Genomic DNA, 13,616 nt, shown 5'->3' on the forward strand with positions numbered 1-13,616 from the left:
GCATTTGCTGGTGGGATGTAAGGTACTCTGTTTACTCTTGGTAGCCAGAGCGCAAAGGGAAATTATCCCCTAAGACCATGCTAGTAAGGTCAATAAGTATTATGAACTCGCTAGGAATAAGTTCGTCGTAGATTTATACGTGGTAGAAGTGAGACCGAGAAGTACAACAGCTCAATCTCTACAACCTACTAGAAGACTTGGTCCTGTCTAGAACTAATATAAATTAATTCTTCAAATTTAGTTTGGTAGAGACTGGAGCTTGGACGGTAGAGGCGAGTGTTTAACGCGCGTTAGAGTCGCTAGTCTCAGGCACTGTTGAAGCTCTTCTCCCTAGAACGCGATGGACCCGATAACCGCACGCTGAATCCATTGCATGCTAAGAAGTTTCGTCTCATTATATAATACTACTAGTTTAAAATATCGAAAGAATGTCTTCAAAACTGTTCCTCTTGGTCTTCTGACTCCAGCTTCCATATCAAATTATCTTTCAAGGCCGTTAGGAAGTACTCTACGATTTTTAATTAAGATTTAATAGAAAGATATTAAATATTTAGAGCGACGAAGTCGGGTCTTCCAAATAGCAAAAAAAGACCAATGCAAGAGTGACGTTTTATTTCGTGGTATTTATATTAAGGTAAAAAGGGTTCACTTGGTATGAATGAAGTTAATAGAAACGAGTGCAGTCTTTTGTTTAGTTTATTTTTGGACACCAGCAATGTATTTGTACCAAACTTGACACTCAACAAAATAGCATGAATAATTATATAACTAACCAAAAACCTGGGGAAACAAGTTCATAGCATCAATCGTCAATATTAACCTTTATATTACTGGAGGTCTATCTACGTAATTTTTATGCCGACGTTACTCAAACAGTGTCCATATCTCTTGTGCTCTACAAATATACTATTATTATTTTTTGGGGGTACTGACTTTCATTTAATCAGGATTTGAAGTGGGGCAACTTTATGCCTGTTTTTGACGAACCCACTCCAGTATAGTAGGCCAAACTAATCTCTTTTCATCAGAGGTAACCGGACCCGCGCTCAAAGAGATCGATTTTGAGCATTAACTAGTTACGACCTTTAAAGTAAATATAAATCCTTTTAAAACTGTTATGATGTGATATAATTGTTGGATATGTGCCAGAGTAGCATCAGAACTCGCTTCGGCGGTTCGTTGAGATGGGTATGATGACCTTTGTGGTAACAGGAGAACCTCCGTATCAAACACGACTCAATGAAATGTTCTTTGCACTGCAGACAATCATCGGATTGTGTATTGCGACCAGAGGCAGAGTCCTTCTGGAAGGTCCACAGTATTTTTAAATAATTTTATTGTTGAGAGGTTTCACAACATGGTCCAAGACTGTACTTTGATACACTCTGGCTGAAGTTATCACTCCTTTTTCATAAAAATGTAGCTTTGCGAGTCCTTGATAAGGCACACCTCACCAAACCATCACCGCCGCAGGAATACCACCTCGTTGTACCTTCCGAACACTTGGACAGCTTCCTTAGAACTGTGAGTCAACTATAGGATCACTCGACTGACAGAACCATGTATATTGTATAAGGGAATCAGAGATTTGCTGCTCAGAGTTCATTGGTTGTGTTTCAGTTATTTCATACCAGACCCATATTATTTTTTTGTTTTTTGATTTTGATTTTCTTCTTGTTTTTTTAATTTCGTTTAAAAACGTTTTAATTCCTTTTATAGTTTTTACTCAGTCACGGTGTCTTTTTTAAAGAAGAGAATTGAAAATTTTTTTCGTAACAGGATTTATTTTAATTAACTGAAGAAATATAGCAGCTTTTAAAAAAAGTCAGACTTTTTTTAGTGTAACAAAAACTTTAACAAATTTCATTAGATATATTCCTCTTAACTTATTAAAATAAATTCAGAACTTAATGTTGGTAGCGCTCAATAATGAAACGCTTAACTTCATTATTTGTACGTGAAATGTTTATTTAAATAAAAGTAAAATATTTCCATTCGATTACACTTCAATAATGACAACATACTACAGTAAATGTAACAACGATACCGATGGAATGTTAATGTTATTTTTAACACAGCGGACTGAAGCGCCGCCTAACATTAAGATAAAGCCTTTTCCTCATATTTCTGGAAACAACAGGAACAGAGTGTGTCACTTACAAAATAATCATTATATCAAGGTTATGTGACTCGCTTGTTAATTTAGTAACTGGCAGACTCAGTCTGTTATCCAATGTACTGATAAACAACATCGAGATGGTCTCCCAAGTTCCGCCGCGCCGCCTCGGGAGGAACGGTTGCGAACGGTTATCTTTTAAGGTTTACGCAGAGTTTCATTTTCTTTACTTTAGCTATTGAATTACTTTGTAAATTTTTAGTATGGTGTGGTCACCTTGTGAAAGAGAGAGAAAAATGGAGGTGACATTGTAACGATAGATACTGCTTTCAGTTACTATACAAGGTATACCTAAAGGTTATATGATTGAGCCAATTCAATATATGTGTGAAGAGCATGTTTCGATTTCCCTATTGCTAACAAGCCTATCCCGCGATATGATGTCATTAAACTAGTTCTAATATTAGTATTAACGAAGAACTCACAAATAAAACTATAGCTAAAAGGTGTCTTATTTTTCTTAATTAATAAATAAAAAAGTTTATAATATTAAATAAATTTATTACAAAATTCTATCACTCGACAGCAATATCCAGACTAGGATCTAAGTCGCAAACTTCTAATGTAATGAGTACACGAAAATATTGAAGCGGGTCAGAGAACGAGAAGTCCTCGGAGCGGAGACGGCTCCCGGACCCTCGGCCCGCCTTCACTATTATTACTTGCTTACTTACCGTTTAATCGAATACTATTTATACATTAACGTTGCCGCCGCAAGCGTCTTAGAGATATTATACAAACATCGTTTAATAAATTAGTATAACAAAATGTACATAATCGGTTGACAGAAGATTTTTAATTCCATTCATAAAACAGACGATGAATGTATATCGAACTAAAGTCTAAACTAAAATGTGCCATCGCTTAGTACAAAATACAAATAAGAGCTACGGATTGAATTAAGTCTATTGGTAAAAATGTAAAACGAGACTACACCAGTTATATCTTACAGTTCATATAATATTACAAACTTATTCTCCTTTCCCAAAGAAAGGTATTTCTATTGAACGAAATATAACATAACCTTATGTTACTTTCATATATAGGGATATGGTAGCAAGGTTACGTTGCCGCGCGAGGACAAGACTACGGCAGCCATTATTTAATAGACCCGACTAAAGTCCCCGCTTCATACATAACACATATAAGGAGGGAAAAAACATGTGTGGTAGAGGAAGCAGAAGACGACTCGAACCCACTGTATAGTACGGTAAGTGCCTGCTGCCCCCTGCCGGGGACTATGGACAAGTATTATAATTAGGCCGATATACACAGAGCGGTGGTTGCACTGGAGATGAGCGTCTCATTGTTAGAACTTAGATCCGAGGGAAGTAGGAGTTTGTACTGAGTATGAATATGTTATCTCGTGAGAGGATATGTCGACTTCGTGCTGATTAAATAATATTATACATATATAATACAGGGTAAAGCAAGGACGCGGTTTAAAAACTTTGTAATGAACCATATTGCGAACGGTATTTTAAAAGTTATTTCATTAAATAATTCTTAATATGTAATTCGACTAGCGCTCGCGACACGTCCACCCCACCACGGACCTCGGTCACTGGAAGGTTCGGCCGCCCTTCGGCCTCCGCTCTCCGCGAGCTCGTCTTCCCTTGGCTACTTTACAGGGTTTTGGCCTTCTCTAATAACTCATTAATGAATTTCTGTAAAAAACATCCCATCACATAAGTCTGCTCGGACGTGTTCACAGTGAATACATAACCAGTACAAGAGGAACCCTTACATGAACATCTTTTTGAGGTTTCTTAGCTTCAGCCAGTAACGTCTGTAAAATAGGTGATAGAGTCAGTGCACGTGTGCAGTGGGTACGTCAGAGGTACGTCTCTACTGAGAGTGGCTAGTGGCCTGAGCCTCACCGTGAGATGTCTGCGGCGGATGTCATCGCTGTCCATGTCCAGCAGCTCGTCGATATCAACCTCCACCTCCGTGCTCGCTCCCGCTCCTGTAGCCGCCCCCGCTCCCCCTCCCGCCGCCGCCTCGCTCTGTAAACACACCGGGTCCACGTCACGTCCTCGGCCAGGAGCCGACTCCACCCCTCACATGGACCCCTCTCCTACTCACCGGGACTTCATAAAGCTTTTGCAGCTCGTCGTAAAGCCACATTTCAACAGCTAGTCTCTTACGTATCAGGGCCATCTGGTGACTTCCATATTTCGCTGTTAAAAACTTCTCCCGTCGCTCCTTCACCTGAAACCGAGTTACAATTTGTAATATTTTGAAATGTTATTATTTTTCTAGAATCGTTTATCGGAAGTCAGCTCTCATCCCGTTAACTGTGAACCCGAGCAGTGTCAGGTCTCGTCACTCGCTACAGTAGCCGAGGGGCGTGTAGCGTGACGGTTCCAATGCTCGCCTCCTCACAGACCGTAGTCGGGTCGGAGCTGCTCATTTCCGTTTGGACTCGGCACACAGGTTGATGTCTTGTTCATACAAAGAAGTTACATTTCTCGTAAATCAGTGAGTCGTCTGTGCCAAATGAGTTGTTATTTTGTTTCTGGTTTAGCCTTACATACGGCATGATTTGTATGAACCCCGTACAAGATTTGTTGGCAGCCTATCAATCATATTTATGTTGAACCAAATCAAATTTGTTTATAGGACTCCGGGAACGATACTCACAGGCACCAGCCTTGTGAGTTATGGCGGAGACTTGATTATACAATAAATTTATATGAAGTGACTTTGTATAAATTTTTCCTATAAAAATTGTTTTTCCGTAATACATATTACATAAACTTTTAGAGTTGTATTTAAAATTCATCAATCGTAATTGTTACTATCGAACCTCGCCCTTGTCACTAAAGTTAACGTGAAGTCCAGCTTTAGCCGGCGAGCGTTCGGTGGGAGAAAGTGCCGGGTGTTGAGGGTGTGAGGGGTGCGGCCGCGAGAATCCTCCCGGTGCCGCCACGCCGCACTCCATGCCGCCGCCGCTCCTACTGCTGCTGCTGCGACTCTGGAGACCAAAAAAACAAAAAATTTCAACATAAAGAACAGCATCACTTACATACGACAGGTCCATCATATGTAAAAATGTTTTGGATTGTGATTGAGATTTTCATAGTAAAAATATCTTAGCCAAAGTGAGAAATGAAACGATTCGTAGAATATTTCAATTAATAACTCTATATTAGTAAAAAATTAAATATTAAGAGTCAAAGGAAATGATATGTTTATGAAGAGACCTGAGTAAAGCGAGTAACAAGAGATGTAAACACTTCAGACTGATCAGGCTGATCGTTTAACTGAACGGCACAGAACTCGTCCTCGAAGTGAATTAACATGAAATACTTTCAATGATTCTGGGAGCGTTGTTTCTGCAGTTTCTCTGTACGAAGCTGCCAAGTGACCTTTGAACTCGCTCGTATGGCGCGCTTTATGTCAATCTAATATTGAACACCTCGAGTGTCAACTCACGTCTTTGTTACTTCGAGATGAAGGAAGGCCATGGAGTATGGTGTTGACAAAACTCCGCTCCGTTCCGCTCCTCTGTCCTCAATAAACATATCACATCAACATTCTCCACATTACACATGTATAACCGAGCGGTTGCCGTGAGAACTTTAAAGCGTCTGGTCATGCGAACAATAAACTCATAGTAAATACTGTACTAAGGTCGCTCCTAGATTTATTTCTTGAGATGACTTGAAGAGAGGAAACGCTCTACAGTAAACTTGATGGTAGAATTATTATTTTTATAGTGAGTTCAGTGGTTTCTTGCATTCTTTATAATATTCCGGGGCCCGTCGCTCCTGTCTCTGTAAAAGAGCGAGTAAAATGTGCTTCTTTGGGTTTGTTATTTGTTAACTATTAATACGTGGTAGTGCTATTAGATACTTGCGCGCTTTATCTTATTTGTCTACTGTTTAATGTTTTGCGTTACACTGTGATATGTTTATATTTGATATGATACCGCTCACTATCGCTTGCTAAAATGGATTATCAGGGGAGGAGGAGGAGGAGGAGGAGGGAAGAGGGGGGTATGTGATAAGACGCTAGTGACAGTTTAGAAGGAAGTAATTGTATCTTATGAAATCTTTATTCTACGTCGGATCATGCACCCACGATGCTGAGACGGGTGGTATAAATGTGAAGACTGTATCGATAATTACAACACATAGTCAGCTTAAAAAAATAATATATATATATACAGTTTTCACATTTATACTTATCCATACTAATATTATAAATGCGAAAGTAACTCTGTCTGTCTGTTACTCAATCACGCCTAAACTACTGAAACAATTTGCATGAAATTTGGTATGGAGATATTTTGATAAACGAGAAAGGACATAGGCTACTTTTTAGCCCGGGAAAATGACGCATTCCCATGGGAAAATTCGGGTGGGCCGATCGCTTTTACGCCTGAACTACTGAACAGATTTAAATGAAATTTGGTAAGGAGATAGTTTGAGACTTAAGAAAGGACATGAGTTACTTTTGACCGCAGGAAAACAACGCATTCCCATGGGAAAAATTACTTTTCTGGCCAAGGAAGGAAAAACAAAAAACATCGTATATAAAAATGTATTGCAGTAACCTATCTTCTTATTAAAATGTATTAACCTAACCTAACCTATGACAATCACACTTAGTGTGGCCTCATCCCATCTCGGCACAATTCAAACATACGTACAAAAAAGTACAGCTCAGGTTTTTTCATACTACTATACAAAAAAACTAGCCAATGCGGACGAAGTAACGGGTAAAAGCTATATATTACTAATTGTGAAATTTACGCGGACGAAGTCGCGGGCAAAAACTAGTATATATATATAAATTAAAGAAAAGATGAAGAACGTATTTAACGTAAGCGGAAGTTCAGTTTAATTTTTTCTTGTTCGTTCTTGTTTGAGATTGAATGTCGTATAATAGAGTTGTTAGTAACTCATTACATACAACATAAAAGACAAATCTTGAAGTACAATCAATGAACAGATAAAGAACCAATGATGTAAAATTAAGTGTAGAGGTGAAGTGTACGGTGTCACTGTGTGCGGTGTACGGTAGGGTGTGCAACAGAGTGTACGTTGAGATCTATTAGATTCGGTCGAAAACAAACACACGAACCGAAAGTTGAAGAAAAAGATTGAAAATACTTTTAAAAGAAGGAGCGGAAGAAATGTGACCATTGATATCGATCACCCCATCAATAACAAAGTCTTGGATGCAGCTACTAGTATAGACGTCGTCATCTGGCATATGAGGTTGAAACAAATAGTTATTTTATAGTTTAGATGTCGGAGTCAAGTGTATGTTAATGAATGAGCAGGTAAGAGTGTTGTGAATGTTTGTCACAGCTGAGGCCGTGTCGGCTGTGGACGTATTGTTTCGTCTGTGTGGTTTTGTTGACTCTGACGCTTAACATTAAGACGTCTTCGTGTCCTTTAACACATTAACATCTCAAATTTTACTTCTGCTAGAAGAAAGGTAAAAGAATGAACGAAGAAAGAAGGAAAAAGCAATACTATGATGAATTGTAATATTCTGTAGACTCGTAGAGAGGAGAGGATGTCAGAAACATTATGTATAAATACATATTTGGTGTAAGAAATCATTTTAAATCGCTTGATGTCTCTTTAATGCTTTTGACAGCTACATTACAATTGTTTTTTCTAGTTATTATAACGAATCGTAAATTTGTCTTGTAATCAATGTTACATTTAACACGAAAAGAACATTTAATATCTTCTATACCTTTATCAGCTGCAGTTCACCATCATTTTTTAATTTCTATGAATACTTCTTGATAAAATACACTTGGATGTAAATGTCACTTTGTTTATGTTGGGGACGAGCTAAGATGCCCTTTATTCAGGTGAGCCGGTTCAAGAGTTAAGCATCACTAAAGGAGACGAAACAATGGAGGTAAGAACACCGCTCGACCGCCACATTGAAAGGAAAATAACAAAATAAAAATTCCTTTAACTAAATATAAATAAACGATACTTAAACTAAAAACTGCCTGGGACTTGCGTAGGACACGAAACATTAATCCGCAAGTGACTACAACAAAGCAATAATATATTTAGTGATGTGACAATCCTTATTAATTATGAATGTAATCTGTGGTTGAAAATTCGTCGACACTACTCGTAGATGTAAAAAGACAGGAAGTGGGCACAAGTTCGTATCGTCACAATACATAAGGGACAGATCCAGTATTTCATTGATAAATCTTCGAACATGGTAGTTAAGTATCATCTTTGTTGTCTCGCCTAAGCATCTTATGGCATCGACGAAATCACCCCTCTCCTCTCACTCGCCATCTCATCCTAGCCGAAGCTGTCTTTATTTTTGAAAGCATGTCTTAATAAGAAATACCAAATAATTATAATATTAGTGAGTGAGTGGAAATATCAATACATTGTGCAACATTGTGTCTGTATAGTGTAGACTGTAGAGTGTAGAGTGTATCGTATGAAAGCCACCAGTCTCAATAAGTTACAATATAATTTTATAACGCGTCGTGTATTTTTGACGAGAACAATGCTCCCTGAACCAAATGTTAGTAGAAGTGATTGTTATCATTTGAACTAAACAAAAGTCACATCGTCCGCAATCAACATATAAGAGTGTGGTCGGAAGCAGCGTGAGGTGAACGAGGCGAAGGTCCGAGGAATTCATTATTTCATAATTTTTTTATTATAAAATATGTTTAAACGACAATAATTTCGTCGTTTCGTATAAAAAACGGAACCTAGTGTTTGACCTTACATAGTCAAAGATATGTAAAGATACGCTTTTGAAAGTATCATACAAGTGTGAAAGGATGTTAGAGATATAATAAGACACAATGCAGGCTGTCCCGAGACAGTGGAAGGTGGATCGCATTAGACGGTGAAAGATAACGCTGGAAGGAGGTTAAAAAAGAACACATGGCTGAGTGTTCCGAAGTGGATGTGAGACGTGGCCATTAACAAAAACATTACACAGGAATTATAAGGCAGGAATCTGGTACAGAGTATCACTGGCAGGCACATGCGCATGTTCTGAGAGTTCTTGCCACTCTCACGATTATTAATTGGAACGGTAACAGAACCTCCAGCCAGCAGTCCGCACTGTCTTATTAATTCTTCGCGGACGTAGATCGATATCGTCGCGACACTGAAATCTTTTAGGGGTTTCCCAGCTTTATGTTTAATCCAATATAATGAGGCACTGAAGTGATCCAGGTCCAAATCCACTCCCGGGTCTCTTGAGCTGGGAGTCGCATCATCACGCAAGAAATAACGTCCTATGAGTCCAGCGAGTCAGGTCACGCGATCCATTACAAATAACAAAACATTCTAAGAAAATATATTCGAGAACATTTGATGATTTAATAAGGTAACTAAAGATTTACATGACGTAATGGTGCATATTGTAACTGATTTAGTAACTGGCACATCAGTTACTGTCTTATTACAAACCCATATCCTCGCCCGCTCCGACACAGCTCGGAGGAGACGGGACCTCGTAGACCGGACCGCGCATTCATTGTCAAGTTATAACTTATGTCATAATTGATATATTAAATTACGTAACGTCGTCATCAAAAGGTGTATCCGAAGGTTACGGAAATAAACCATAAGGGAATAATGAAATATGTTAAAAAAATATTTATATGCGGGATATGAAACACGTTTTTTTTTTAAAGAAGCTCCAGAGAGGACGGAAGGATCAATTTTAAACGTTATATAACATTTATGACGACTTAAAGAGTCGTAAATACATTTAATAATTTAATTTGGATAGCCTAATATTTTAAATCACGATAAATATTAGTATTAGGCGTAACGCGTGACGCGTGACGGCCGCATGCTGAAGAGTGACGCGGTCCGGCCGGCGGTCGTTGGTTTTTCATTATTATCTAGTGTCTCGTTCGTTGTGTAATTTATAATATCTTGGTACTCACTGATAATATTACATTTCACAACACGGGGATTTATATACTTTAGTTTTGTTACACTTCGCTCACGCTCAAACGTAACTCTCGTCGTTAATTAGAGACGCTTCAGTTTCATCATCCGGTAAACTCGGCGGTCGAGTCGAGGAAGCTGCGACACGTAACGATCACGACGATGATACAAGATTCACCTTAGAACTTTAAATTTACGTTTAAAAGAGAAGCTTATTAACACCACCACGAGCCGAAGACGCGGCCCGCTGTCATAATAGGAACCGGCGGCTGCGTTGATGCAGTGGCGCTACTTGAACTCTATCGGTTATTATTATAATGTTAGAATTTAGATCATAGATGACCGTATCGTGATGCTGTTGGTCTGTGTGTATGTGTGTGTGTGTGTGTGCGTGTGTGGCCCCACGAACGTCACAGCAACGTCAGTCGTGAGTTCGGTCGTGTCGTACCGATGTCGTGTCGGGGGTCACTGCCCCCCAGCCGGCCGCTCGCCCGACCTCGCTCCTCACTCGAGGCACTCTCAGAACAATAACACAACTGTTATTGAGACAATTGATGCACTCGACACTCGGCACTCAACACTGTTTCCGACTCGTAGCGACACACGCGCGGCTCACTCGCTCGCGGAGCAACACTGATGACACACCACCGATCACAGAACACGAGACGACGACTGAGAACTGAGGAGGGAGGGGAGGGGTGAGCAGTGAGAGGTGAGGGGTGAGGGGTGTGGAACTACGGACGGAGGGGAGGTGGTAGGGGGAGCATGAGGACGGGTGAGCTTTGCGCACGACGCCGCCGGGTCCCGGAGTGAGTCGCAGGAGAGGTGACGGACCGAGATCGCGCGAGCCTGCGAGGAGCACAAGGACTGACCGGTCGCGGAGAGACGAGGATGCAGGCAGCTGAAGACACGTAGACGAGGTCGTTGACCGGCTAGACATACACATCATATATTTTGTTTGTTTTCACTCGCTATTTGAAAGGTTTAAAGTTCCGTTCGACAACGATATATGAAAAGATCACTAACATTAGGTAGCGGAGCGGAGTCGCGGGTCTTATGATAGAAATGTACGAACGACACAGATGTTACGAGAATATCAGAACGGATCGGAATAGATACAGATATGACATTACTGGATACTGAGATACGAAGGTCTGGACTACAGACACGGACACACATGAACGTTAGAAACTTGCAGATACGGATTACACATCACAGACTTTAAAAGAAACAGTAAAAGAAAAATACAAGTATATGCCGATTCTGATCATATTTGTTTTTTTATTTTGCTACTAATTAGTGTAAGTGAGTACCGGAACCGCGGCAGACAATTGACATTTCGTTGTTTTCTGTTCAGTCAGGAGACTCGTTTCTCATCGCGACTGATACAATCGTCCCAGTAACGTTTCGGTTCGGTTTCCTAATGAATCTTACTCTCGCGTTATATTAATGAGTTGATTCGTTTTTTTGATGCGCGTTTGCCGCAACTTAGGATTTGATTGAACAATTCGTAAAGAAAATTGTATGATAGATTTTCAAAAAACGAATTGATATTATCTGACAAACAGTCTCATAAATATTTTTATTTACATGTAAGTAGTTAGTATTGTCCAGTATAATTATTTTTGGTACTTATAAATTGAGCTTAGATTTTGTTACATGAATTGCGTCATTGTAAAGTTTCTAGTTGAAGATTTGACGGTTTTAATTATAGATAGTAGAGACTATAGACAAACAAGTGTGGCTGACTGTAGACTCTGTAGAGCCTCGCATCACTATAACAGAAGAAGAGACTTCCTTGCCTCAGTTGTTCTGACTTCATTTAAATAATACTAGTTTTATTTAAATGAATACTCGCGAAAATCTTAGATCTCATTATGTTCTGACTTCAGGTATTCCTAAACCCACTAGAACACGGTTCGTAAACTGATTCATCTAAACATAATTAATATTCATAAGCTAAGTATGTGACAGGAAAGCTCAGTTACTATAAAACAAAATCATTTGCTCTAAGTTTTCTCTAGGAAAGTTTCTTTAAAGGAAGAAAGTCAGGAAACCTATATGTGTCCGAGTCTTAATATTGCTGGCGTGTATTTTACGATTGCATCGAGTAAAAAGTCCTTAAATTTTAATTTATTGGTCAAACAGAAAATTATCATGACAACCGGATGTACGACATCAAATATTATTCATAATAGTAAAAGTTAGAAACTATTTTGGTGACAGACAGCACACGTACAAGCACCTGCTACCTTATTATGATTTTGTGTACCTCGAGATTGATGACTGCTTTCTTGATTCAAGACCCAGACTCTGGCTTTACGAATATAACACATTACATATAAAAGGTTCGAACATGATTTCAATAAATCATTAAAGATGAAAACTCAATATTATGCCTTCGTACTGGCCGTGTAGAGTGTGCCCCGTGTAGCGTCCACCGTCGACTGTTAGTTGTCACATACATAACACAATATATATACTAATACTAAACAGAATGCCTCGTCTAGCATATCATCGGCGTGTTTGTATCTGCAGCATAACCGGAATACTGAAATAAACCGGCTCCTGTAGCACTGAAACGCTTACATATAATATGTGTGGTAGCGAGCTAGTGAGGGAGCTCCCACACAACACGACACGAGGACACTGCAGGGTTCCTTCTCCAGTTTTAGATATTATCTTGAATTCTTACTAGAAGTACTTAGTACGAATTAAAAACAGATTCTCGGAACAAAATTATAATGCTATCACATTTATCACTATCGAAGAATTAATTGTTATTAAGAAATAAACTACACAGAAGAGTTAAATCACGGGTATCCATTTGTAGTTAAACTGTTAAAAAATTATAAAAATAATATTATTTGAAAAAAGTATGATCAATAGTGTCCCTGTAAGGACAAGGCCATGTCATCGTATACAATAAAGCTCATCAATCTCTTATAAATCCATCTAATGGCTATTTTCTTATATTCTACTGTAACGAAAGTAACGAAAGAACAATAATACTATATAGTCACATTTCCACTTGCGAAAATACCAACATGGCTCTAAACATATGAGCAGAGATCACGTCGACCAAACTGTGTGAAGAGACCACTCATGATATGACTTGCAAACAGAACAGAGGTTACTGTAAGGAGTCACTAGGGTTGGCTTATGATATCGATAAAATTGATTTCACCACGACACTAAATGATCTATGAGATAATGAAATCACGTCATCGCAATTAATATAATAAAGTTGGAACGCGTGCATGCACACAGGGGAGGAGGGAAGGGGTCAGTACTCACACCACTCCTGAACTTGAAGAACAGCGACATAGGACGAGCGGCGAGCTGGTAGGCACTGACGAGGAGCCAGGAGTCTCTGAGTCTCAGAGCAGCCTCGGAGACGCGCCCGGACACCTCGCACTGACTGCCGCCGCCCGCTCGGTTAATGACACTATCCCGGGAAAGTCCTGATACTATTTATTTTTCGCTATAATTCTTACATGAAATTCAATTTTCAAAAC

General features: G+C 39.2%; 1 protein-coding gene across 6 annotated transcripts; it reads right to left on the reverse strand.

Annotated features, from left to right (window-relative positions):
• Window positions 1–2,656: 2,656 nt before the first annotated feature.
• LOC116768795 (protein phosphatase 1 regulatory subunit 14B) lies at window positions 2,657–13,561 on the reverse strand. Of its 6 annotated transcripts, none has more exons than XM_032659631.2 (7): window positions 10,547–11,027; window positions 5,615–5,955; window positions 4,986–5,153; window positions 4,262–4,387; window positions 4,057–4,182; window positions 3,924–3,965; window positions 2,657–3,843 (listed from the first exon to the last, which is right to left on the reverse strand). In XM_032659631.2, exons 3-7 carry the CDS (start codon window positions 5,118–5,120, stop codon window positions 3,802–3,804), a joined length of 471 nt encoding a protein of 156 aa, XP_032515522.1. In that variant the 5' UTR covers window positions 5,121–5,153; window positions 5,615–5,955; window positions 10,547–11,027; the 3' UTR covers window positions 2,657–3,801. The 6 variants fall into 6 exon arrangements, with proteins under 6 accessions (XP_032515522.1, XP_061380769.1, XP_032515520.1 ...); XM_061524785.1 differs by lacking the exon at window positions 10,547–11,027 and adding an exon at window positions 10,095–10,413; XM_032659629.2 differs by lacking the exons at window positions 5,615–5,955; window positions 10,547–11,027 and adding an exon at window positions 13,396–13,561.
• Window positions 13,562–13,616: the final 55 nt, after the last annotated feature.

Source organism: Danaus plexippus, chromosome 4 (genome assembly GCF_018135715.1).
Source record: "Danaus plexippus chromosome 4, MEX_DaPlex, whole genome shotgun sequence".
In the NCBI taxonomy this organism is placed as follows: domain Eukaryota; kingdom Metazoa; phylum Arthropoda; class Insecta; order Lepidoptera; family Nymphalidae; genus Danaus; species Danaus plexippus.

Excerpts from the sequence above, each read along its gene's own strand:
- LOC116768795 (XM_061524777.1), bottom strand. The coding sequence starts at position 5,481 with ATGTTAATTCACTTCGAGGACGAGTTCTGTGCCGTTCAGTTAAACGAT. Across the intron at positions 4,388-4,985 it reads ACTTTAGTGACAAGGGCGAG|GTGAAGGAGCGACGGGAGAA; the intron begins GTTCGATAGTAA and ends ACTCGGTTTCAG. Across the intron at positions 3,966-4,056 it reads TCCGCCGCAGACATCTCACG|ACGTTACTGGCTGAAGCTAA; the intron begins GTGAGGCTCAGG and ends CCTATTTTACAG.